The sequence below is a fragment of the Portunus trituberculatus genome, chromosome 14 (genome assembly GCF_017591435.1).
Source record: "Portunus trituberculatus isolate SZX2019 chromosome 14, ASM1759143v1, whole genome shotgun sequence".
Lineage (NCBI taxonomy): Eukaryota > Metazoa > Arthropoda > Malacostraca > Decapoda > Portunidae > Portunus > Portunus trituberculatus.
In genome coordinates, this window is record NC_059268.1 from 5,780,122 (window position 1) to 5,807,216 (window position 27,095).

Sequence of the window (27,095 nt, forward strand, 5' to 3'; positions counted from 1 at the left end):
GACTGAAACACGAGGTCTCTCGTCCGGTTTTGCTCGTTTATGAGGTGAGCAAATAACCTTTCCTGCCGCTCCTGGTTGAGGCGTGTGAGGCAGTCCTGATGTGTGTGGCCCAGGCGGTTACAATGCTCACACCTCGTCCTCCTGGTACAGTCTTCCGTGGAATGACCTCTCTTCCTGCAGTGACGGCAGTACGTGCTTGGACGTCTGTGCTGGCTAGTGTTTTGCCGTGAGTTGTGAGGTGGACGGGTGGCAGGCGCTGGGATAGCGGAGGGCGGTGGCTCGGCTCGCTGTCCAGGTCGTGCGCGCGGCCCGGCAGGGGGGTGGCGGGCGGCTGGTGCGCTGCGGCGTGGGGGGTGCTGGGTTCTGGGTGGGAGGCTGCGTTTGTTTGTGATGTTCTCTCACGATGTGTTTGTTGTTGTTGTTGTTGTCTTCGAGCAGAGCGGTGATTGTTGAGGACTTGGTTTGGTTGGTTGGGGGGTGGAGTTCCCGTAATCCCTGTTTGTGGTGAGTCAGAGGCAGGTGGTTGGAGAGGCGCAGTTTGAGTTGTGGATGCGTCAGTGGTGGGGGTGATGGGTCGGTCAGTGGACGTAGAAGGAACAGTAGAGGTGGTGGTGACGTCAGTGGATATAGGCTCTACGGTTGTGGTGGTAGAGGTGGAGATAGTAGTGGTTGTGGTGGCGGAAGTGGTGGTTGCAGGGCTGGTAGCAACCTCTGGGAGGGTGGGATTCACCTGACTAGGCACGTGTGAGGTCTGGCCAGGTGGGCTGGAAGCAGGGTTGGGAGCAGCTACTGGTGGGGCGGAATTGACCTGACTCTGCACTTGTGAGGTCCGGCCAGGTGGGCAGGAAGTGCTTTCAAGATTATGGGGATTTATCTGGCTAGATACTCGAGGGGTCTGGAAAACACGTGGTTTACCTGAGGTCCACCAGCTACGGGCTGCCTCGTTGCTGGTCACGTGTTGCTGCCACTCCTTGTCGATCCTCTCCGAGCGTGCGGTGCAGGTGATGGAATTCCTCTAGGCTTGATCTGAGCGCCACAATCCTGTCAAGGAAGTGGATGACGGACACCAAGTACTCCCTGTTTTCAGCGATGTGGTGAGTGTGAGGCTCAAACAAGTTAAGGATGGCTTTTTTTACTCCTTAGTTCCTTACGGAGTGACTTGTTTAGTTTAATGAGCTCAGGCTTGTCAAGGCGTAACAGATCACTGTCCTCGTCGTGTTGTTCAGTGAGGTCGTGCTGTGGGGGTTGGTGCTGCTCTTTGCTCAGGTACTCCACGTGTGCATTGACACCCTGAGCCTCACGCAGGTTGCCTACCTCGCTGCAGTCAAATGATGTACTATCCCTTAGGCAGTGTGTGTGGCAGGAGTTTGGGCACTCGTCGGTGTTGCAGTTGACAGAGGGTTTGTCTGCGGTGGTTTTACCGCACACCGCACACCATTGCCGCGGAGCGTACCCAAATAACCCTGGAGGTCGAGCAATAAGAGAGTGGTTTCCCGGATTGCCAGCCATGACAGGTTACACTCTAGATCACAGTAAGGTGCATTAGATCACTGAGTAGGTTACTAACGCTCACAGTTTGTCACAAAATGTTGCTGACACACACAGTTTTTCAGTGGTGGCCAGTCTAAGCACACACTGGTCTCGTACCTCGCAGCTGTCGCTTGAGACTTCACTCTTGGTATTTGTATGTATGGCGTGTTATCACTTAAGTTGACGCTTGCAGCACTGTAAGTTTCTCACAAGAATATGTTTTTATGTTGAGCAGTAACTAACACTAACACTTCACACGTGTTTAGAGGCACAAAGTTTCACTTTCCTTGAGTGTTGCTACCTTGACTGGGGAGTACAGGTAGGCACGTCCTCTCGGTGTGGTGGTCAGGTCAGGTCTCTCTCTCTCTCTCTCTCTCTCTCTCTCTCTCTCTCTCTCTCTCTCTCTCTCTCTCTCTCTCTCTCTCTCTCTCTCTCTCTCTCTCTCTCTCTCTCTCTCTCTCTCTCTCTCTCTCTCTCTCTCTATTGTCCTTGTGTTCTCGCCAGATCCAATGTGCCGAATGATCCTGACGTGTTCTTCATCCTGGTGACGGGCAACACGGGGGACACTAACGCTGACGGCACCTTCGCCATCAGGTGGGTGCTCGGTGGACGCTTCTCAGCAGGGGGGATGAAATAACCTTGAATGATGTTTTCTCGCCAATACGACTACCGAGAAATACTTTAATAACTTTGCTTCTCTTGCTTTTCTGTCTTGCGTCAACAGAAAGCTTGCCAACAATGACCCTTCGTGTCCCGCGGGAAGTCGAGGAGTTGTCATCTATCTCGCGGTGAGGAATCTCGACTATGAAACTATCACGCAATACAAGTTGATTCTCCAAGTCGTGGTGAGTTTTGCTTTACCTTCTAAAGGTTTCACTTCTGTGTTAGTAAAACGTATTGAATAGATCAAATAGATTTATATGGCTTTGCTCAACAGAGTGGAGTGATAAGACCTTTTAACCTCTTCAGTACTTGGACGCACTTTTACCGTGAGTTTTGGTTATGATTAGACTATTTTATTTCCATTAGGAAGGATCTATGGAGGTCAGAACATTAATGATTGGAGTCTTCACTATTTTAATCTCCCATGTAATTTTCTAAAGCTGTATCAAATCACTAAATAATAGATATGAAATTGCGTCATAGCACTGAAGAGATTAATTTAATCCACTCCTCTCCTTCAAATAGCTGTCTACAATCTCTCACTCAATCCACTAAGATGCGTCTCTCGCTTTTCTGAAATTCCTGACTGTATGCACTTGTATAAGTATGTACTTCTGGCGGCCGCTGTGATCACTGGATCGTTTGTCGGATCTGAACCAACAAGAATCATAAAGCACGAGTCTCGTCTCCATCCACAGAACACCCAGAACGCGAGGGTGGACGAGCAGGTGTTGGTGGCCATCGAGGATGTGAACGACATTCCTCCCCTGCTGCAGCCCTTCGACGGCGCCATCACGGAGAACTCCCCGCCCATCCTCATCACCACCATCAAGGCCATAGACAAAGACGCCTCGCCTCAATTTAGAAATGTAAGTGTCTTGATTCCTTTCGGTGTTCCTTTCACGTCTATTTCTAGTAATGTTTTGCTTTCACCACGACTATTTTCAAAGGCCACTGTGAAAATTGATTGGATTCTCAAGAGAGTTTTTCATGTTTATATTGTAGAAATTTTGTTAATTTGTCACTAGTTCTATAAAAAATACTCTTAAAAAACCGTGTAACTTCAATTAGAGCCTCTTGAAATTAGTGGATGTGAGGGCAGAAGTGTTGCAGAATATGGGTCTTAACTGAAGGCGGGATAGATTGACCTTGAGTTGTCGCCGCGGGAAACAGAACCATGGCAGGGACGTTTATGGAGTTGCTATTCTAATACGTTACCGGTCAGACCATAAGTGACCAGCAAAACCTAAGTGAATTTGGTCTGCCTGATCACACACACACACACACACACACACACACACACACACACACACACACACATATATATATATATATATATATATATATATATATATATATATATATATATATATATATATATATATATATATATATATATATATATATATATATATATATATATATATATATATATATATATATATATATATATATATATATATATATATATATATATATATATATATATATATATATATATATATATATATATATATATATATATATATATATATATATATATATATATATATATATATATATATATATATATATATATATATATATATATATATATATATATATATATATATATATATATATATATATATATATATATATATATATATATATATATATATATATATATATATATATATATATATATACACACACACATATATATATATATCACACACACACACACACACACACACACACACACACACACACACACACACACACACACACACACACACACACACACACACACACACACACACACACACACACACACACACACACACACACACACACACACACACACACACACACACACACACACACACACACACACACACACACACGTATACTTATGAGTTGTTTATTGAATCAATGTCTGTACTGGAGAAACTGAAAAAAAGGTACTGGAATTATTCAGGTTTTTTCTGTGTTTTTGATGAGGTCTGCGTTGTGTTTCTCTCAGCTCGTGTACTCCTTCGACGAGGCTGACGTGAATCCTGACGTGAAGACCAAGTTCAGCCTCTCGCCGAATGGACAGCTGCGAACCCTCATGCCGCTGGACAGAGAGGACAAGAACAAGTACATGATTCCCGTCCACGTAACTGACGGAGGTAAGTAAAATGTTCTGTATTCCGAACCCTTTGATTGCTACTGATATAGTACTTGGTATTTTATTAGAGCTACTTTGGATGATTCTGGCGGGGAGGAATTATGTTTGGCATTATTTTTTTCTGATCTGTAATTATTTTTTGCTATTGGTGACGTCTTTGAGTATTGTGTTTAAATTTGGATCAGCTCATTTCATTTTTGAGTATGAAGATAAGCCATAGTAGTCGTGGTACAGTGGAACCATGCGTGCTTTGAGGTCCGAAGGGTCTCCAAGCGCACGGGTTCGAATCCTGTCCACGGTCCGTGTGTAGGTTGGACTTCCTCACTCGGGGCAACGGTGTCCTAGCGGGTGGGCTTTGAGATAGGAGGTACCTCAAAAAGTACCCCTTTTAGCCCATAAATTCCTGTGAAAAGCCCACATGGTATAAATAAAATATGAAAAGGTTTGAGGTGATTTTATTCTATGTAGGAGATGAACCGGCTTTAGTAGCAATGCTTGTAAATAAGAGTAAGTGGCTTTTCTATTAACCTGCATGAAAATATTTTCCTCATTGAAACTTTTTTTTTCACTGGCGCCAAAAAATATTGAGTTTCTTTATGTCCTATTTTCTCCAACAAATATCATATAACGGGAATAACAATTAGGAATGAACATCAGTAATCTAATATGGAAATAAATTAATCTTTCAATATATTTCTCAAGGTAGATTGATTAAGCGTTTTCATACCGTATCATGTATTTTTCATCATTTATTTTATGCTCTGATGTGCAGCGCCGTACCATCTTAATCTTGCAGCGTTTTATATCAATCGATGCATCAACCAACCATCTGGCTGTAGGAAAGGTCACCTCACTTCTGCAAAGTCCCGCTTAATCTTCCATCGAGTTGAACGCTTGTACTCGTACACTCAGACTTTTTTAATCGTCCCTGTGCTGGAGTGTCCTCAGCTGCTGGTATCGTGACAGGTTAAAGGTGAAGTTTGTGAAAGAACACTGTAATGAGAGGAAAATATACAGATTACGTATAACAAAATGCGCTGCCTGCTCGTTTATTGAGAGTCATCTTTTAAATCGGCCCACTAGTCATACAAGAAACGATCCACAATTGTTTCGTAAACTGCATAGCTTAAACTCGACCACAAAATCTATCCTCAATCAAACATCAAGCATTGAAATCAGCGCTATTGATCGGCACAAGATGGCTTACTGCAATACGACTAACGATTCAGCGTAAATCTAGTCTTCCCAGCCCACGTTCACCTGGCGCCCTCCTGTCCCGCTTCAAAGCCACACTAATGAGTTCGCTATTGCCGCTTCCTGGCATATTAGTGATCATCGGTTTAAGCTTTTGTGGCGAAGAGAGGCACGTGTCCTTCCACCACCTGCCCGTCCGTCCCTCACAGGTAATGCAATATCCGTGTGAACTGTTAGAGCTCATGTGTGTGGAACGCATGACTTTTGTGAAAGTAATAAGTGTTTGTTGCTCATGTGTAAAGGTTATTGCATGTTGTTTTGATGTGTATTTTTCAGAGAGAGAGAGAGAGAGAGAGAGAGAGAGAGAGAGAGAGAGAGAGAGAGAGAGAGAGAGAGAGAGAGAGAGAGAGTTAAATTTAATGGAAGTCATGTTAATCAATGGACGAATATATTCAAGTGTGATTATGTTCTTATTTTAATGAAAACACTCCAATGCCAATACAAAGCTTCCTTTTATTTCATAGAAATACTCAGACACATTCACTTCAGAGGAAAGACCTTCGCTCCCTATATATAGAAGCCAGAGAACGAATTAGCATTACATTTCCATCTAACGAGTATTTTGCTTCACTCACACCTTTACTACGAGCTGTATGTATCTCAGTGACACGGAAACCTAACCTCAAACCTCAGCATGGTGCGGCAGTGTGGGGGCAGTGTGGGCGGCAGTGAGTGGGTGTTTTGCTGACTTAACACAAACACAGGTCACGAGGGGGGAGTGCTACCTAGCTCTCCTCCGTCCTCACAGAGTGTTTATTTCCGTTCGTTCCTCTTGTTAACTCAACTGATATGAGGAAAATGTAAAGATAACACTGCTCATTGTGTTTTGTAAGTGTAAATAAAGCGGTAGAATAAAGTAAACAAAGTGATAAAATGAGGTGGTGCGTGGGAGTGGTGATGATAGATGTGGTGGTGGTGGTACGATGAGAGTGGTAGTGATGAGTGTGATGATAGTAAGGGTGGTGAGTGTGATGATAATGGTGATTAGGTGTGATGACATTAGTGGCAAGTAAGTGTGATAATATAAGGTGTGATGATAGTGATCGTGAGTAGGTATGATGATAGTGGTGGTGGAAGGGTCTACTGATGGTGGTGTTGAAAATGATGATGGATACAGTGGTGGTAGTGAATGTGGTGAGTGAGTAACAAAGCTTCCAGTCATGGCAACACTATATATCACCTCATCACTGTGACGCCTCAAGTTGTGACAGGAGGCGAACAGTGACGTAGTAACGATAACCTCCACCGCCACGCCACACTATACAGTAATACTTATAAGTGTGGATGCGAAATCTCATAATACTTCCGACTTCATAATATTTGCCTCTGAATTTTATGTGCATTATGAATCAGTTTAACATATGTAACCACAATATGCGATCTTTTATGAACTACATCAATTACTCTCATATACAACGACATGTAAGAAACGAATGTGTTTGCTGATTTTGTCCTTCCAGCGTCGTCCATTCTAGACTCGTGTTCAGAAACGCTTTGCTTTCTCACCGCAACTATTTTCAAAAACCACAAAGATGATTGCCTGGGTTCTCAAGAATATTTCTCATTTTAATATTGTAATTATCTCGTAGATTTGTCACTAGAACCATGAAAATGCCCTTGAAATACGTACATTTCTTCTGTTAAGTCAGTGTTAATTTCTTTAGCACCACATATGTCACGGAGCTTCAGTACACAAAGCCACTTCATTTCCTGCCTTCTCGTTTTATTTATTTTCTCGAGCGTTTTTTCAGTAAAAGCGTCGAGGAAATGTTTTATTGGTCATACCTTCCCTCTGTTGTCAAACACTGGCTGCTGCAGAATGTTACACAGCTTGTTTGCTTGTTCGTCCAAAACTATTGCGGCTCGAATACCGAGTTGAAGTTTTCAATATTCACTTTACAGTATCATGGGTTGGGGAGGTTCCAGGCGATTCTCTCAGATTTAGACGGGTTTATTAATGAAAGAACACTGTCTTTCTTTCTGTCTGGGTATCTGTCTTTCTATCTGCAGCCAGCGCTTTTTCAGTAAAGAGTAAGAAAAAGCAAGGTTTGAATAATTATGTCTCTATCAAAAGTCACCAGTAAAAGAATATGACAGTACTAAGAATAACTCAAAAGGCAGTAAAGGTCTTCACTTCAAAAATACATCTTTTCTGTAGACAGTGCCAGAAAAACGTACTACTGTTTTGATTTAACACAATTCACACCGCAGTGTCTACATGTGGCCAGCTCCGTCACAGCAAAAGCCCACTGAGTGACTTAAATGAATAATAATTGAAACTATTCCATCGAACATAATTCGCAGTCGCTTTATAATGATTGAAATCTTTCTATCCTGGCTGTTATTCTTTTACTTACTATTCACTTTTAATTGCCATTTAAGGCTCTATCTGCCACCATGAGACCTTTCTTTATTGAGTTCTTCGATGTTTTGAGGTGCATTTCTTGGTAACATTTCACTAGCACCAACGTCCACCAACACGTATGCTAACCGTGCTGTGATATCCGCCTCGTCTTCTCTCAGACCACAACCGCACCTCCATGTACTGGATCACGGTGCAGGACATCAACGACGTGCCTCCGCAGTTTGACGAGAACCTAGGCGTGTACGAGGTGGAGGTGCCCGAGGACAAGGCTGTCGGGAAGAACACGGGCATTGTCCTCAAGGTTATCGATCCGGATGTTGGTGAGTTCACTTACTGTATGTTGTCTCTTTTTTCTTACTCTTTTATTGATCCTTGTGTTATTGAGTTGAGGCTCATTTCTCGTATCAGGAGCTGTGGTGAGTTTTCTGTTTTGTGCATGTAGAATTTGATTGGCTAATGGAGAGAGAGAGAGAGAGAGAGAGAGAGAGAGAGAGAGAGAGAGAGAGAGAGAGAGAGAGAGAGAGAGAGAGAAACTATGAATTTTTCTCCATTACGCTTCATAAATATCTTTCTGTCTGTACTTTTACGCACATTACTCATTAAAGCAATGCAGGAGATGGAGGGTAAGTCCGTTCATGAAGCAAACACATCTCCCAACAATGAGCGTGGGTTTCTCTACACCAGAACCTTAACCCTCTCTCTCAACAGTGAATTGGTTTTCAAATAGGGAGCTTTAAAAGGAGATTAGACAAATTTATAAATGAGGATGAGATAGACATGTTTTAGATATGTTTTGTAAAGTAACTGACACGTGCAGGCTTGATGTGTTCCTGCATTTTCCCTTATTTTTTCATGTGTTCTTATGTTGTGACGCACGATCTTTCTTCCTCTCCCTCTCTGCAGTGAACCACAACGACTTCCAGATCATCACGGGCAACCAGCAGCGCAAGTTCAGCATTGATTCCACGACGGGCGAGGTGACGGTGGCCTCCAAACTGAATTACGACGACCCAGTGCGGGATAGAAATGTGAGTTATGCATTAGAAGTACAGTAACTGCTGCTCTGGGCTCCGTTCAGAGTAGGAGCCTTTACACTCCCTCCTAGTAGATGCATGAGTAAGATAACGTTTGTGTTTTCCTTCTCTCCAGTTCACGATGTTGGTGCGGCTGAGTGACGGGGCTAACCAGATGGCGGAGACGTACATCACCATCGTTGTCATCAATGTGAACGACTTGCAACCAGTATTCGACAAGTCCTCCTACTCCTTCACCGTCACCGAGAACATCCAGTGCGATATTCCCTTTGGCCAGGCGAGTGGACCTAATGATGGTAGTGGTGGTGGTGGTAGTGCTCGCTCAGCTTGTGTGGGTCTAGGTGTTGGTTAGCTCTCTGTCCATGGCCGGTGATGAGTGGGGTTCATGTTAGGTGGATGGATAGTACTACAAGAATTGCTGCTTCTCTTATAACTGCTACCTCTACCATTACTATTATTAATACTTATTCTACTATTACTACTATTAATACTTATTCTATTATACTACTACTACTACTACTACTACTACTACTACTACTACTAATACTACTACTACTACTACTACTACTACTACTACTACTACTACTACTACTACTACTACTACTACTACTACTACTACTACTACTACTACTACTACTACTACTACTACACACACACACACACACACACACACACACACACACACACACACACACACACACACACACACACACACACACACACACACACACACACACACACACACACACACACACACACACACACACACACACACACACACACACACACACACACACGGAATATACAACAAATAGATCAATGATTCAGAGCTTTAATTCCATTTTCTTTCTGTCTTGTCCAGGTCTATGATGGACCCCGACTTGCCCCCCGATGTGGACCAAAACATACAGTATTACTTGGCGGGCAACGAGAGGATCAACTTTACCATTCACGCCACCACTGGGAAGCTCTCCATTGTTGGGGTGAGAGAGAGAGAGAGAGAGAGAGAGAGAGAGAGAGAGAGTCTGTGTGTTTGAGTGTATGGTGTCTTTGCAAGTTCAGTCTTTCTCCCACGCTAATAAAAGTATGCCTGCTTGGGACAGGTAAGTTTTTAGCACACAGTCGCTGCTCACTGCCGCTGCGGGAAGCCTCCTTCACTCCACATTAGCCATGCTCTTGAACCAAGGAACTAGATTACGTATTTATTCTGTGCTTCTATACCTCATTTACTACATCACGAGTCTGCAATTGCTTGTGTGTATGTACAGTATGTTTGTGTGTGTGTGTGTGTGTGTGAGAGAGAGAGAGAGAGAGAGAGAGAGAGAGAGAGAGAGAGAGAGAGAGAGAGAGAGAGAGAGAGAGAGAGAGAGAGAGAGAGAGAGAGAGAGAGAGAGAGAGAGAGAGAGAGAGAGAGAGAGAGAGAGAGAGAGAGAGAGAGAGAGAGAGAGAGAGAGAGAGAGAGAGAGAGAGAGAGAGAGAGAGAGAGAGAGAGAGAGAGAGAGAGAGAGAGAGAGAGAGAGAGAGAGAGAGAGAGAGAGAGAGCAAGTTTTGGTTTGAGAGGTGAGAGGTGGTTTACATGAGGCTGCGGGCAAGACATGGTTGGCAGGTGCAGGTGGTGGGGCCCTCCTCAGCATAGGCACAGGTGTAATGAGTCTGTCACCTGCCTGTGCACCTTGTCGTTTGCTCCGGGATGAAGTATAGACCAACAGGATATACTTAAGTTTGGGATATGTCGAGCAAAGTGTCTCAGGATTTAGTTTCTCGTGTGTGTGTTTTGAAATAGTTAAGGCTGAGAGTGAAAGCATGACGTAAGGCTGGCAATACCTCAATTAAGCTAGCAGAAAGGTGTGCGTGTGCGTGTGCATGTCTGTGTTTGTATATGTGTGTGTGTGTGTGTGTGTGTGTGTGTGTGTGTGTGTGTGTGTGTGTGTGTGTGTGTGTGTGTATTTATGCTGTTTTTTTTTTTCGTTTTTATTTTTATGTACGAAGAAGAAAGACCGAGATCACAAACCTGGAGAATATCCTGCCAAAATGTATATCCTGGGAAAAAGAATGGAAATGATTTACGTTTTAGGAATGTCGCTGGAATCAAATGCTTCCGTTAATTCATTACTGCACCATGAGACATGAAAGGAAGGTTAATTGTGATATTGAAATTGGCTCGCATTGTTTTCCCGCCACAAGAACATTTCCATTAAAAACAATATTTATGTTTGGTGGGAAATCGATTTCAATAGAACTCTCGCTAAATCGACGTTCTACTCTACAGCCATAGGATGTGTATAAACAAAGGTACACAAACTTGGCTTCGTTGTTTGTTCCTGCAGAGCCGTGTTGTGCTCCAAAGAGCACCATGCGTTGGCCACCAGACCTATAGAGGAGTCAGGTCCCCTCTTGGCTATTTCCTGAAGTCCTCGATATGTATTTCGCGGCTTGACTGGGGGACAAGAGGGCGGCAGGCGGAGGCACAAACGCCTGGTAATCTCTCACTGAGAGTCAACTGGTGAATCTGAACGTTTGCGCAAGAGCTTTATCGTGAACTTCAAAGCCTTGTCTGCCGCGCTGGAGGAGAAGCAATGGATGGGCGGACTCCCTGCTGGCGAGAAAATGGTTTGGGAAGTCCTCGCTGCTGCACACACACAGCGAGGTAGAAAAAGAGCGAGGCAGGAAAACGAATCCTTTGCTTGCTAATTACTCGGTTGACACTTTCCTCTCAGGCCATGAAAAATTTGTGTTTTGATTATTTCTCAGTTGTGGCGAGTCTGCACTGAATTGTTACTTATTCGATCATAACTTTATCGGTTCGGTGATTATTTCATTGTGACGCATGAAGAAAGACCTAAATTCTCCTATGTATCCAAAATAATTTAAGAGTGTGTGTGTGTGTGTGTGTGTGTGTGTGTGTGTGTGTGTGTGTGTGTGTGTGTGTGTGTGTGTGTGTGTGTGTGTGTGTGTGTGTTAAACTATACAAAGTGGAATGAATCTTCTGTAATGGTGATACACGTGCTCTCCTACTGACCTTGCGTGCTTGCTTGTTCCTTCAGTGTCTGGACCGTGAGGCAGCAACCAGGGGCTCCATGACCATCTACCCGAGGGCCAAGGATGACGGAGGGGATGGTTTTGACGCCGACCCGCCCGCCGTCACCATCAACATCATCGACGAGAACGACAACCATCCCTTCATCCAGAGTCCGGTAAGTCTCTCTCTCTCTCTCTTTCTCTCTCTCTCTTGGACATTTTTCAGTTCTATTTTATTTGATTTCATTTTATATTTTGATGAAATTTATACTGTACTTGTAAAAAAAATAGTAGTCAATGAAAAAAAAAGATCATACAGGGATTGCCGCTTGTAGGCCTAATGACTTTCTACATCTTTTATTATTGTCTCTATTCCTTACGTTCTTATTTAATCTTGAACTTAACCTCTTCAGTACCATGACACGTTTTCATATTTATTCTGCTTACTATTTAGTGATTCTGTACAGCTTCAGAAACTTATAAGGGGATTAAAATAGTGAAGACTCTAGCTTTTAATCTTCTGACTTCCATAAAACCTTCCTAATGTCAATAAAGTCGTCTAATCATATCCAAAACTCATGGTAAAAATGCGTCCCAGTACTGAGAAAAGTTAGCTCGTTCTCAGTCGGTCCATACCCCTTCTCTCCCTGCAGGACAACAGCTACACCAGTTTCATGGAAAACATGGAGCCAAACACAGTGGACAGCGTGATCATCCAGCTGGCGGATTGGGACACGGAGGAGCACGGCTGTCCCTGCACACTGGTCCTCGATAGCTCCGCCTCAGCTGACAGCGACAAGTTCGTGGTGGAAGAGGTGGTGGGGTGAGTGTTGCCTTGAGTTTGGGTTGTGTGTGTTGTCTTGGGGAGTGGTGTGTGATGGTGGAATGGTTGCAATGGTTATGAAGTGAGACATGATTGAATTTGTTGAGTTTGTTTTGTCTATGAGAGTTTTTGTCATTGTTTGTCTTTTTTTTTTTTTTTTCTTCTTCTTCTTCTTCTTCTTCTTCTTCTTCTTCTTCTTCTTCTTCTTCTTCTTCTTCTTCTTCTTCTTCTTCTTCTTCTTCTTCTTCTTCTTCTTCTTCTTCTTCTTCTTCTTCTTCTTCTTCTTCTTCTTCTTCTTCTTCTTCTTCTTCTTCTTCTTCTTCTTCTTCTTCTTCTTCTTCTTCTTCTTCTTCTTCTTCTTCTTCTTCTTCTTCTTCTTCTTCTTCTTCTTCTTCTTCTTCTTCTTCTTCTTCTTCTTCTTCTTCTTCTTCTTCTTCTTCTTCTTCTTCTTCTTCTTCTTCTTCTTCTTCTTCTTCTTCTTCTTCTTCTTCTTCTTCTTCTTCTTCTTCTTCTTCTTCTTCTTCTTCTTCTTCTTCTTCTTCTTCTTCTTCTTCTTCTTCTTCTTCTTCTTCTTCTTCTTCTTCTTCTTCTTCTTCTTCTTCTTCTTCTTCTTCTTCTTCTTCTTCTTCTTCTTCTTCTTCTTCTTCTTCTTCTTCTTCTTCTTCTTCTTCTTCTTCTTCTTCTTCTTCTTCTTCTTCTTCTTCTTCTTCTTCTTCTTCTTCTTCTTCTTCTTTTCTTTTCTTTTCTTTTCTTTTTCTTTTCTTCTTCTTCTTCTTCTTCTTCTTCTTCTTCTTCTTCTTCTTCTTCTTCTTCTTCTTCTTCTTCTTCTTCTTCTTCTTCTTCTTCTTCTTCTTCTTCTTGTTCTTCTTCTTCTTCTTCTTCTTCTTCTTCTTCTTCTTTCTCCTGTTCTTCTTTTTAATCCTCCTCCCGTTCTTCATCTTCTTCCATGATTTTTTCTTATGTACAGGGAAAACTCTCGCTTCTCCATCAAGCCTCGCGTTGTACTGGACCGCGAGGCTCAGAAAGTGTACCAGTTGCCTTTCCGCACCACTGACCGGGAAGGAGTGAATGGGATCCGCTATTTGACCGTAGAGGTGGGCGACATGAACGACTCCCCGATGACTGACGGAGAGAGCACCATCCAAGTGTACAACTACCTGGTAAGATGAAGAGAACAATATAAGGGAAAACTGCAAGAAGCCAATATATTTCTACCTCTCTTAAATTGATCTACTTATAAGGTCCCTCTTGTCTCGGTACTGACTGCGTGATTACCAAATGTCTTTTAGTCACTCACCACTCTTTTTTCAAGCCAGTTTCTTCGTATTTTTATTATGCATCTCGTTTTTAGAAAGAATACCAGATTTTTTTTTTTTAAGATCTCCAGAAGCATGACATTGCATTCCCTTTGTTCTCCTGTGCAGGGCCAGTTCCCTAAGATGGTGATCGGGACAGTATACGTGACGGACCTTGACGATTATGACACGGCTGATAAAGTGTTCGAGATCGACCCGACAACATCCTTGGAAGTCGACACGTGGTTCGATGTTGACTATAACTCCGGGGAGATCACGATGCTGAAGGACACGCCGAGCGGCACGTACCTCCTCAGTGTCAAGGTGAGGCGATCAGGTCCCGAAAAAAAAAAAAAATTCACTCGACATTGGCGCGAATCGAAAAGGCTTTGCTCTTTCATTACAAATATCATAAGTAGGTCTTCTCAAGATTGTTTCTCCTCTTCATGATGTAAAAAACTGGTTCATCTATCACTAAAACTAAAAAACACTCTTAATGTCGATTTTCCTCTTAACATATTGCCTTCCTGTGTCCCGTAGGTAGAGGACAAGTTCAGGAATGAGGTGGCCATCGGCTCGGTGACTATTAAGGTGGTGGACTTGACGGAGGAGGCTCTGATGCAGTCTGGATCCTTCAAGGTAGAGGGGTACTCGTCCACAACACTTCTGCAGCAGCAAGACGTAAGTAGCTTTGTATTCTTGTGGCCCTGCAGTGGGAGAGTGGTGTCTGGGAGAGTGGAAGGTACATGGGAGAGTGGATGGCACATGGCAGACCAGAGTGTCCTTGAGATAGTGGGGAGTTTCTGGGAGAGTGGAGGGTTTCTTGAAGTGTGAAGAATTTTCCAACAAGAAATAAGGAGTGTTTTAGTGGCTCAGTCGAGAGGAAGCAGATTGTTGTGCATTCCTCTTTCCCCCCACTCTATGTACCAAAATGGACATTGAAATTCCTGGAAGACAGAACACCTTTCATGCGCATTGTTTATTGTATTTGTGTGCACACCTACGGTTATGTGCTAGCCACCCATGAGTCGGTACCCATACGGAAAGAACCCAGAGCTCGTACTTACCGACCTTCAGGTAAAGCTTGAGACCATTTACACATTATACACCGTGACAGCGAGGTCACAGCCTTTGATTTTTTTTTTTTTATTACAGTAAGGCCTATAGCGCCTGTAGGCACGCTTGAAGAGTGTTCAGCTTCCGCCCATTAGTGGCGCAGGCAATTTTATTTATAGTGGTACCCATATTAGGGCCCATATCACCACCCAAGTTCATCTTGAGTGTAACCACCTAGAACCTGGGTATCATGGTGACATGTAGGTAACTTTAAACCACTCGACAAATGGCAAAGTGTTTTAAGGCTGTACGTGGTGGGATTCGAACCTTCGCGTGGACGTCTGCCCGATCCCACGCTCACCACCTTATCCACTATGCCACCGGGAGTTACATCCCGTGCCTAAGTGCAGCCAGGTGAACAGGAGCTACACATTAAAAGATTCGCCCATTTCCTTGGCCTCATCCGGGAGTCGAACCTGGGCCATCTCAGTTATGAGAAATGTGTGTGTGTGTGTGTGTGTGTGTGTGTGTGTGTGTGTGTGTGTGTGTGTTTGTGTGTGTGTGTGTGTGTGTGTAATTTACCTCGGTCGTCTGCTGGTCACGCGGCCAGTCTTCCCCATTACGGAGCGAGCTCAGAGCTCATAGACCGATCTTCGGGTAGGACTGAGACCACATCAACACAGCACACACCGGGAAAGCGAGGCCACAACCCCTCGAGTTACATCCCTTACCTATTTACTGCTAGGTGAACAGGGGCCACAGATTAAGAGGCTTGCCCATTTGCCTCTACGCTTACCGGACTCGAACCCGGCCCTCTCGATTGTGAGTCGAGCATGCTAACCACTACACTACGCGTGTGTGTGTGTGTGTGTGTGTGTGTGTGTGTGTGTGTGTGTGTGTGTGTGTGTGTGTGTGTGTGTGTGTCTCGGTCGCCTGCTGGTCATCCAGTTAGACCTTCCCTTGCGGAAAGAACTCAAAGCTCATACTGACCGATCTTCGGGTAGGACTGAGATTAAACCACACGCCATACACCGGGATAGCGACCCCACAATCCTTCGAGTTACATCCCATACCTGTTTACTGCTAGGTGAATAGGGGCTGCACATTAAGAGGCTCGTCCACTTGCCTCGTTGCTTCCGGGACTCGAACCCGGGCCGTCTCGGTTGTGAGTCGAGTGTGTTAACCATTACAGTACGCTGTGTGTGTGTGTGTGTGTGTGTGTGTGTGTGTGTGTGTGTGTGTGTGTTTCACTGCAGTCTCTGACGGGACAGCCAGACGTTACCCTACGAAGCGAGCTCAGAGCTCATTATTTCCGATCTTCGGATAGGCCTGAGACCAGGCACACACGACACACCGGGACAACAAGGTCACAACTCCTCGATTTACATCCCGTACCTACTCACTGCTAGATGAACAGGGGCTACACGTGAAAGGAGGCACCCAAATATCTCCACCCGGCCGGGGAATCGAACCCCGGTCATCTGGCTTGTGAAGGCAGCGCTCCAACCACTGAGCTACCGGGTGTGTGTGTGTGTGTGTGTGTGTGTGTGTGTGTGTGTGTGTGTAAGTGAGTGAGTGTGTGTGTAATGTTTGTCTCTCTGATCGGGTCCTCTTGGGGCTACTCCCAGGCTGCTGTCACGGGCACGAGCCTCTATGAAAAACTCAAGGTTGCCATCGGGACCATCCATCAAATCCCGCCCGAGAACGTGGACATCTTCAGCCTGCGGGACGTTGGTAATGACGTTGACGTTCGCTACAACTGCCACAAACCACGTTACCCTCACTTTACCTCCGCGACGCTCAACGGGCTCATGCTCACCTTCTTGTCGAAGGTAAGTGGCGCGGCTCTAATCCGCTTAGTAGTACCTGTGTATTTCTTTCAACTTCAGTGCCAGTGAATTAACTAGATCTGGAAAAAAATGGATGAATTAAGTACATGAATGCTACATAAAGTACGGGAAAAAGAGATCTGAGACAAATTTTTCTTTTTTTTTCTTCTTCTTCTTCTTCTTCTTCTTCTTCTTCTCCTTCTCCTTCTCCTTCTTCTTCTTCTTCTTCTTCTTCTGACAGGTCAACACTAACCTCGGAGTGAAAATATCTAGAGTAAACCTGGATCGTTGTCTGTATGAGGATGTCCCAGAATATCCGTGTGGCACCATCAACGGTGGCATCACCAGTTGCCAGCAGACTCTGAAGCCCAACATGACATCACCTCTGCTCGTGGCGGGTGAGACAGTTACGATGGTTGGCGTCGATATCACGGACGAATACGATTGTAATTGTGGAATTCTGGAACCACTGCCATCTGTGTGCTACGATGGCTATTGCCTCAACGGTGGAAAGTGCATAGCAGACAATGACACGCTAACCTGTGAGTGTCCCGTCCCGTCCAAAGAAGACTATGGACCAAGGTGTGAGATGCTGAGCGCTAGGTTCGAGAGAGGGTACGCCTGGTATGAGCCGCCGAAAGTCTGTGAAAACTCGACAATTTTCATGTCTTTCCAAACAAAGGAAAAGAATGGAATACTCATGTACTCTGGTCCCACGGTTACTCGCCCTTGGATGACCTATCCAAGAGACTTTGTCTATGTTGTCCTCAACAACTGGATGTTGGAAACTTACATGGAACTCGGCACCGGGACTGTTAGTATATCCATCCCTCTCGAGAAAAGCATACATCGTACCTTCGACTATTACATTTCTTGGAATCAATTAGGGATCACCTTTGAGGTCATCAATTGCTCCGGCAATTCCAGCGCGGGAGCCAATACTCACTGCAAGAAGACTGTTCCCTTACTGGGTGGTGGAGATGCGAGTCACCTCCTAAACCTGTTGGCACCTCTACAGCTGGGCGGAATGGCGGCCATGCCCAGTTTTCAACAGTTGGCAAAATCTTACGAGTGGTCCATGACACCGCCCAATATTGATCCCTTCCTTGGCTGCGTCTTAGAGCTCCGCCACAAAGATTATCTTTACGACCTCAACTCAACGGACTATGGCAAGAATACATACAAACCTTGCGACGCCCCCACCCAGGCGAAGGTCATCATGGGCAAGCAGTCAATAGTGATCATCGTCGTCAGCTTGCTCTGCCTCATCAGTAAGTAACCTTCTTAATTTCTTTTTACTATATATGGGGACAAGGGGAGGTTGGAAGTAGGAATGAAGGACTCACATCAAGCACTACAAACACAAGGCACGACCTGACTTCATTTGTATATCAAAATATACTCACGCATATTTTGTTACTCCGAGAATGCACAACTGAGTGTAGGACAAAACGCAGTGGTATCATTAGTATTCTTTTGTAGCTTAGGAACGTGTTTATCTCATAAGTCGTAAGTGAATTATGAGCAGCAGAAAAAAGTAAAATAAAGAAGATAGAGGCATAGACGTAGCTGCCTCACACTACTGCAGGCTGAAATATCGGAAAGGTAAAGGTAACGGGACGTGGCTGCATCACCCTTTTGTCCTCCTTCAGTGTTGGTGCTTCTTATCCTGTGTCTGGCGAGGCGCAACCAGAAGACCATTTCATACCCAGAGCTGGACGGTATCGTGAAGGAAACCATCGGCAGCACGGACATCGAGGGCTTTGGCGAGAAGGATATGACGCAGTATGACCTCAAGCTTCTACGGGTTGGTCCTGACGGCTACCTCTTTAACGGTGAGTTTTGTGATGGTGACATTCTTCTCTTACTCTTTCTGTAGTGCCACGTGGATTAGACGCTACTAGTGGAACGAAAGCAGGAAATGCAACAAGTGTATAGCCATCAAGGGTAGTTATTTCCATAGTTGCCTTTTAGCGCCATGGCAGTACAGTGACATGGCGTCCAGTTGTTTCAATAGATTTAACTGAAGAAGGTAAGTTTTTTTTTCTTCTTTCGAGATGCACATAAATCTCACGAAGAGTATGTCTGCTATTGATACTGTGCGTGTGAGACGCCATGTGTTTGTCAGGTATACACAACAGGCTCGTGGGACAGCCAGACAGACACATACTAAGAATCTTTTGCTGTTTTCTGTTAGCAATCTGATTAATGGTGTGGTTTGTTGTATCTCAAACTCGATAGAGAATTGCGCATTTAGAGAGAGAGAGAGAGAGAGAGAGAGAGAGAGAGAGAGAGAGAGAGAGAGAGAGAGAGAGAGAGAGAGAGAGAGAGAGAGAAGATACATATTGATTAAGTCCATAATTAAGGCTAAGATGAAGGTTGTATTAAGTAAACTGATACAAAATTTCCACGCCAACTGCCTGTCTTTGGCCTAGAGGTGGTAGGGCGACATTTCTTTACCCGAGGCAAGAGGAGGGGAGAGGACGGACGCTTCCTGCTGGCCTCAGGTACACAGTAATGTCACACTCGCGTTCACACCTGCACTATCTTGGGCCTCCTCACCTGCAGCACTTTAATTAACCCTAATGGGACATGAAACCGATGGGAGGAAGAATAACGTAGCCTCGAAGTGATATGTCTGTGTGTGTGTGTGTGTGTGTGTGTGTGTGTGTGTGTGTGTTTACGTGCGAAAAAAAATGTTGCTAAAAGGTGGAAATATACCAGAAAAAAACGTAGGTAGACGTTTGCTCCTTAAAAAAAGTAGCAAATCTTTCCAATTGTATTTTTTTGGTAAATTTCCGTAGGTGTCTTGATAGTCACTCCTTGAAACAGCCAGAGTCATAGGAAAGTGGAAAACAATTACGTAGAAACTTGCAGAACTTAACGGCGAGACGGATTAGAGAGTGAAAATAATGGAGAAGTCTTCAGTAGCAAGGTAAAGAGAATAATGGCCGCGAGTAAAGAGAGAGAGAGAGAGAGAGAGAGAGAGAGAGAGAGAGAGAGGAGAGGAGAGGAAGAGAAAGAGGAGAATGAAAGATGAGAGAAGCAGTACCAAGAGAGGAGAAGGGAGGTAAGAATACAGAATAAGAAGAAAAATGAATGCAAAAACAGTACGGTACAAGAACAGCAGAGTGTATAGCCGACTGACTGTAGAGAGAGAGAGAGAGAGAGAGAGAGAGAGAGAGAGAGAGAGAGAGAGAGAGTGAGAGTGTGAGTACTAAGTGTGTGTCAAAGCAGAGATGGGAAACAAGCCCCATAACACGGCTCTTACCAGGACAGGAATGAGGCAACAGTCGCGTTAACTTCAGTATCAGAGGTTTGCGATGAATTGAGACTCCCTCGGTTTGTGTCAAGCGCCCAAAGTTTAGCGGACGAGCACCTCCCTAGAGTCCTCGCGTCTTCCCCTCCTGGTCCCTCTTGGCTTCTCTACTTCCTGCCCGTAGAGTGACTTCTCCACCAACTTCGATACGCTTTCTCACAAGTAGGGAAGGTTTGAAGTTGGGCTTCCGCCTTAGAAACTGTCGGTGTGGTTCCCTCCTCGCCTCGTGAAGTAGGAGAGACGGGAGCAGGACAGACGGTCGCTCCTGCTGCTTCCTAAAACTCTCTAAACTTTTCCAACATGTATTTTGAACTGCCACATATAGTATTTGTGTTTTTCTCTCTCTAGCATGCCTTTAACTCACGTACGTAGCTGTAATGTGCATCCTTTTCTCTCCTCACAGGCTTTTAGTCATCTTTTTTCCACTAATATTACTAGTAGTGTTTTCAGGATGTTTGTGTGTATGTCAAGGTAGTAAGTAGCTCACAGCACACTGACTAACTTTGCTTTTGTATTACACAAAGAACGAGGTTTATAACAACAACAACAACGACAAAAAAAAAAAAAAAAAACGTTTCACATGATGTTTCCTTTCCGTGTCATTTGTGTTGCATATTCCGGAAGCTTATACAAATGGCCACAGATGAATCAGCACTTTGAATAATGGAAATGCATCAGTATTTTGCATTGTTTACAATAATAAATAAATGAAACGGAACTGACATGCAAATGAAATATGTGAAACGATACCTGGTCATATATCACTGATCAAAATAACGTGCTTGGTTAGTTAGTAAGCTAGCTAATAGTGTTCAAAGAAGTTGTCGCCAGTGTGACTAACATTAACAGGCCTCTGCACATTGCCAGTACTTTCAGACATTAAGACGGAAGTTTTTAACCCTTGACAATGAGGAAGCCAAGCACCATAACTCACCAATACACCTTCATTTAAAGTAACCAGTGAAAACAATGTAAAACTAAGCGCCCCCGGTGAAGAGACAGTCATGTAACGCAGTGGTGTGTGTTCTCTTTGCCTCCAGATGCTCATGGAGAAAAACAGTCCTATACTAACCCTCTAATGTATGAAGGGTTGCAGGGAAACGCAGATTACGCCACGCTAAGTGAGTATTGGCTAGTGTAAGGCGGAGTATTGTTGCGTGAGCGGCCTTCCTCCCTCACTCCCTCCCTGCTTCCCTCCCTCACTCCCTCCCCTGGGCCGTGGTGCTGCTCGCCAGACACTCACGACCACAATGCAATGCTGGCTTCTTCGAATATAACGTAACTGATTCAATTGGGAGATTATTGTACAGTTGCATGTGTGATGGTTGCTTTTCATGTGTGTGTGTGTGTGTGTGTGTGTACGTAAAGGGTTTGCGTGATTTGGATTGATTATGGCTTGTTTTGCAGTTGTTATGAAGTAAGGTATGTTTGTTTGATTTCTTGATATGTATTGTTATTGTTCATTTTGACTGTCTTGGTAAGGTGATGTATTTTCAATGTATTTTCTTTTTTTTTTTTGTGTGTGTGTTTTGCTGTTAAGGTGAGTATCAAGGCTTTTGTGGGTGAGAAATGTGTGAAAGATAGTTATTCTACACACACACACACACACACACACACACACACACACACACACACACACACACACACACACACACACACACACACACACACACACACACACACACATGCCAGAGGACCGGGGTTCGATTCCCCGGCCGGGTGGAGATATTTGGGTGTGTCTCCTTTCACGTGTAGCCCCTGTTCACCTAGCAGTGAGTAGGTACGGGATGTAAATCGAGGAGTTGTGACCTTGTTGTCCCGGTGTGTGGTGTGTGCCTGGTCTCAGGCCTATCCGAAGATCGGAAATAATGAGCTCTGAGCTCGTTCCGTAGGGTAACGTCTGGCTGTCTCGTCAGAGACTGCAGCAGATCAAACAGTGAAACACACACACACACACACACACACACAGCACGATCGGCTTACAACCGAGAGAGTCCGGGTTCGAGCCCCGGGCGCGGCGAGGCAAATGGGCGAGCTTCTTAATGTATAGCCCCTGTTCACCTAACAGCAAGTAAGTACGGGATGTAATTCGAGGGTTGTGGCCTCGCTTTCCCGGTGTGTGGAGTGTGTTGTGGTCTCAGTCCTACCCGAAGATCGGTCTATGAATTCTGAGCTCGCTCCGTGATGGGGAAGACTGGCTGGGTGACCAGCAGACGACCGAGGTGAATTACACACAATACAACAAACTCTCAGGTATTAGCACTCCATTTTCCACCTCAAGACCTCTGCAGTGATTTTCGTGATATACCGATCGACAAATATCTCTCCTCTGTGTGCATTCAGATCTAAGGTACTCTGTTTTACCTGTCTATTTTGAGGTCACTGCATATCTCCTGGGGATCACTTGAGGTATGCATGTATTGATTAGTGACACTTGACACCTGACACCTGGACCATCATGTCACCTTTAACCCCTTCACTACAAGGATGCATGAGTTTAGGCTATGATTTGACGATTTTAGTTATATTAGGAAGGGTCTTTGGAGGTAAGAATATTTATGGCCACAGTCCTCACTATTTTAATCCCAACGTAAGTATCTGAAGCTGCATAAAATCGCTAAATGGTAAACAGAATAAATAGGAAAAACTTGTCATGGTACTGAAGGGGTTAAAAGGAAGCGTTCTCTCGTTCGTTTATTTACTCATTGCGTTACTCACTCACTCTTTCACTCATTCATTCGTTCATCCACTCACCTCATGCGATCATCTTCTCACTCGTTACTCGAATTATTAGTTACTTTGTCACTCACTCACTTATTCAATTCCTCATACCATTACTCAAACACCCACTCACACTCTCACTCACTCTCTCACTCACTGTCTTTCACCTCACAAGGATAGTGTCGATGTGTTTCTTTTCACTCGCTCTTTCACTCATTTGTTCATCCACTCACCTTCTCATCCAATCATTCTCTCACTCGTCCACTCATCCACACACTCGTACATCAAATTATTAGTTTACTTTGTCACTCCCTTATTCAACTCCTCATACCATTACTCAAGCACTCACTCACTCACTCATTCACTCACTGTCGATGCGTTTCCTTCTGTGTGTGTGTGTGTGTGTCTTTGAGGATGGTTAGGTTCGCTGTAATCCCTTGTACAAAATATTTACTTATTCCGAGGAGTCTTGTTATTTTTTTCAGTCTTTATGTAAAATCATGTTTCTTTATACATTTCTGACTTTGCTTTCATGGATTACAGTTCTGCGATTCTGTTTTTTTCTTTTTCTCTTATTTAGTTTATTGATTTATGATTTTTTCTAGAGGGTAGGTAGTGGGTCGTAAAAACACAGTAATGGTGTGTTCAGTATTCATGGCTGACTTGCCTGTGTGCTCCGGGAAGGTTTAATTCGCTCGTGCTTCCTTCCCTTCCCTTCCCAGCACGTGAGGTGACTAATGGCTCGCTAATCTTTTATCGCATCATTCTTTGTGCTCTCCTTAATCCTTTGCTTTTTATTTCTGTCTGTCTGTCTGTCTGTCTGTCTGTCTGTCTGTCTGTCTGTCTGTCTGTCTGTCTGTCTGTCTCTCTCTCTCTCTCTCTCTCTCTCTCTCTCTCTCTCTCTCTCTCTCTCTCTCTCTCTCTCTCTCTCTCTCTCTCTCTCTCTCTCTGTCTCTCTCTCTCTCTCTCTCTCTCTCTCTCTCTCTCTCTCTCTCTCTCTCTCTCTCTCTCTCTCTCTCTCTCTCTCTCTCTCTCTCTCTCTCTCTCTCTCTCTCTCTCTCTCTCTCTCTCTCTCTCTCTCTCTCTCTCTCTCTCTCTCTCTCTCTCTCTCTCTCTCTCTCTCTCTCTCTCTCTCTCACACACACACACACATATAAACACACATATACTATTTGTACTATATAATTTTTTTAGGAGTTGGTGCTGCATGCACTTAGCAAGATGAGTTTGCCTGCACCTGAGCAAGAATGCACACACCCACATGCAACACTCACAATTACTGGCACTGTTATAGACTTGCGACGCGTTATTCCTTTCAAACCCACATCGCTTTGTAATTAGTTTAACCCACATTGCGTGACAACTCTATCTGTGTCATTCGTTTGCTTCCAAATGGAGAACTTTAAAGCCTCTTTGACCTTTCATTCAAATTACCACGCAGCTAAGTGAGCCATGAATAGTAGTGATGGCTGTGCTTGGGCTTGCTTGGCTGGCTGTACCTGACACGGATGGCGGCGTGGCACAACCTGACTGATGCTTTAATGTGTTGATCTGGTGATGCGAGTCAGCAGACAACGCTTGTTTGACGCTGCACCCCCTCAGCAGTGTCTACGTGGCGGCGGAAATCCTTGTGAGCTAACATACACACACACACAAAAAAAAAAAAAATAAAATAAATAAAAAAATAAATAAATAAATAAAATAAACTAGGGCTATTTAGTGAGAAGATATCGTACATTTTCCATTATGAATGTTTATATGACTACCATCGAGCGTAATTGTAAGGCAACACCCGCGTCACCAGGAGGAGGTCGCTGTGCACACTCACTGATCAACACTAGCACGCTAAACCTTCACTCCCTTACCATGACGCCTTGCCTGTCTCACCACACATTTTCCTTACACTTCCCACTAGAACACACAACACAGTGTATCTCATTTTCTCCTTTGCTATGCTCCGTGTGCTTCTTTAACCCTTCATTCCACCTCCACATCACTGCCTCACCTCACGACCCTTCGAGACGCGCGGGCCCTGGGCTGACAAAGGAGGCGAAGTCTCATTTTATACCACTGAACACGGGGAGGTAGACTTCAGACCCGGATTTGTAGCCTCCTATTCACTGGTGCTGGGATAACAGAGGGATGGGGCGGCAGGATAAAAGGGAAGAAGCTGGTAAAAGGGAAGGAATCAGAGGGCGAGGAACAGGCGAGCGAGATGTAGCAGGAAGAGAGAGAGAGAGAGAGAGAGAGAGAGAGAGAGAGTAGAGAGTAGAGAGTTATCATTGTTATTGCTGATTTTGTTGATTTTTCTTTATTCATTTCGATTACTTGTGCCGCATTCTTAATATTCCTTTGGTGAGGAGGATAAGAAAAGAAACCAGCTAACCTTTGCCTACTTACCTCTGAGACATTAATGAACCAAGCAATTAGCTACGTAAATGTTGGATGTTCTGTATTTCCATGCATTGTTTTCCTGTTTTTATTTATCTCTCAGGTGTTCATGCAAGTTTTATCACAATATTTCCACTCCATGTTTCTTTGTGTTTCATGTGTTATTTGTATTTTCATGCGTATTGAGTTTTTTCTTGCTTTTTCACACTTTTCTTTTCTATTTTTCCGTTTCTCATTCGCTTTTCTTTTCATCAGATATTGTACCTCACTGATGCTTTTAATGTAATTCCTTTCCCCTCACACAGCTGAAGATACTTTTATATTATTATTCTCCTAGTTCTTAGTCTATTTTCAAGCATAAAAATAACCTGAGTTGTATTTAATTTCCTTTCCACATTTGTTCGGGAATCTTTCATTTTATCTATCTGTATTCATATCTATATTTGTGCTTACATGTATAGATGAATGTATGCAGATAGACAATAAGAAGGAAAGACTATACTAAAAGAGAAACTTCGCCAAAATATTACTGGACCTTTACCCGTTTCTCCTCTTTCATTGACCTGTCTATATAATAATATCTGTGTTTTGTTTTGTAGATTTTTTTCCCTCGTTTGGACTGAATTAATTTCACTGTAAGCTGATTTTTCGTGCACAACTTTGCCTGACGATTGAAGCGTATTTACTGTATGTGCTGTTACTTCTGATTGGCTTCCTGCTGCTCCTCTCTCGCTTCAATGATTGCTTGCTACACGTGTCTCTCTCTTTTATTCTGCAGACAGGGATGGTAAGCGTCTGCCGGATGTAGCCGACGACACCCTTCAGAAGCGCAAGGCTCCGATAGCCTTGATGCCCGAGGGACTCAGCATCGGAGATTTCATAGACGATAACATCAAGAAGGTGAGAATCGTCCACAAGTCTCGTGGGTAGCTTTAGACACGGAAAATCAATTATTTTTTTATATATTATTGTTTCATTATTTGCTTCTGTTCTCTCTTTATTGGAGTGTTTCAGTACATGCCGCTTTGAATTGTTCCTTTTTCTTATCCTCCTTGATCGATCTTGCCTTTCAGGTGGACAAAGATCCTTCAGACTTCGACGACGTGCGGCATTACTGCTACGAGGGAGACGCGATGTCGATAGCGTCTTTGTCTTCCATTGGATCGGGTGAGTATCTGCTGCCTCGGTGCTCCTTTTACACTCATCGCAAATGATCGTTGAAATATTTTGTGAACAAATGTGTAGACAATTGTTAGATACGTTGTTTTTCTATTTTTCTTTAATAGGAGGGTCGACTGACAGCAATGAGACATTTGACTACAAGAATGACTGGGGCCATCGGTTCGAGAAGCTCAACGACATCTACAAACGAGGCTCCGACGAGGAGGATGACAGCGACTTCGAGTTCAACGTTCCCAAACAGAGGAAGCGCGTGTCTCTGCCTCCGCCCATCAGCGATACCAGCCCGGCCACATCCCCTGTCGATAAGCCAGTCACCACCTCACGGCCCACCGAGGAGCCCACTGTCACTTTCTCCGGGAGTGGCAGCGAGGGCGGTGAGAGGCCTGCACCAAGGGCCACCACTGAAGCCTTCAACCCAGTGTCCCCCTACGACGAAGTGGGGGGCGAGGAGTCGTGGTGCTAG

At 44.1% G+C, this 27,095-nt stretch overlaps 1 protein-coding gene across 1 annotated transcript; it reads left to right on the forward strand.

Moving 5' to 3' along the window:
- Nucleotides 1-1,507: 1,507 nt before the first annotated feature.
- LOC123503422 (neural-cadherin-like) lies at nucleotides 1,508-27,095 on the forward strand. The gene is made up of 23 exons (XM_045253187.1): nucleotides 1,508-1,532; nucleotides 1,797-1,866; nucleotides 2,035-2,124; nucleotides 2,255-2,375; nucleotides 2,892-3,062; nucleotides 4,199-4,346; nucleotides 8,123-8,284; nucleotides 8,868-8,992; nucleotides 9,114-9,253; nucleotides 9,861-9,981; nucleotides 11,525-11,608; nucleotides 12,043-12,192; nucleotides 12,670-12,839; nucleotides 13,807-13,999; nucleotides 14,264-14,458; nucleotides 14,675-14,962; nucleotides 15,152-15,211; nucleotides 16,819-17,022; nucleotides 17,261-18,290; nucleotides 18,672-18,854; nucleotides 26,229-26,350; nucleotides 26,524-26,617; nucleotides 26,737-27,095. Exons 1-23 carry the CDS (start codon nucleotides 1,508-1,510, stop codon nucleotides 27,093-27,095), a joined length of 4,305 nt encoding a protein of 1,434 aa, XP_045109122.1.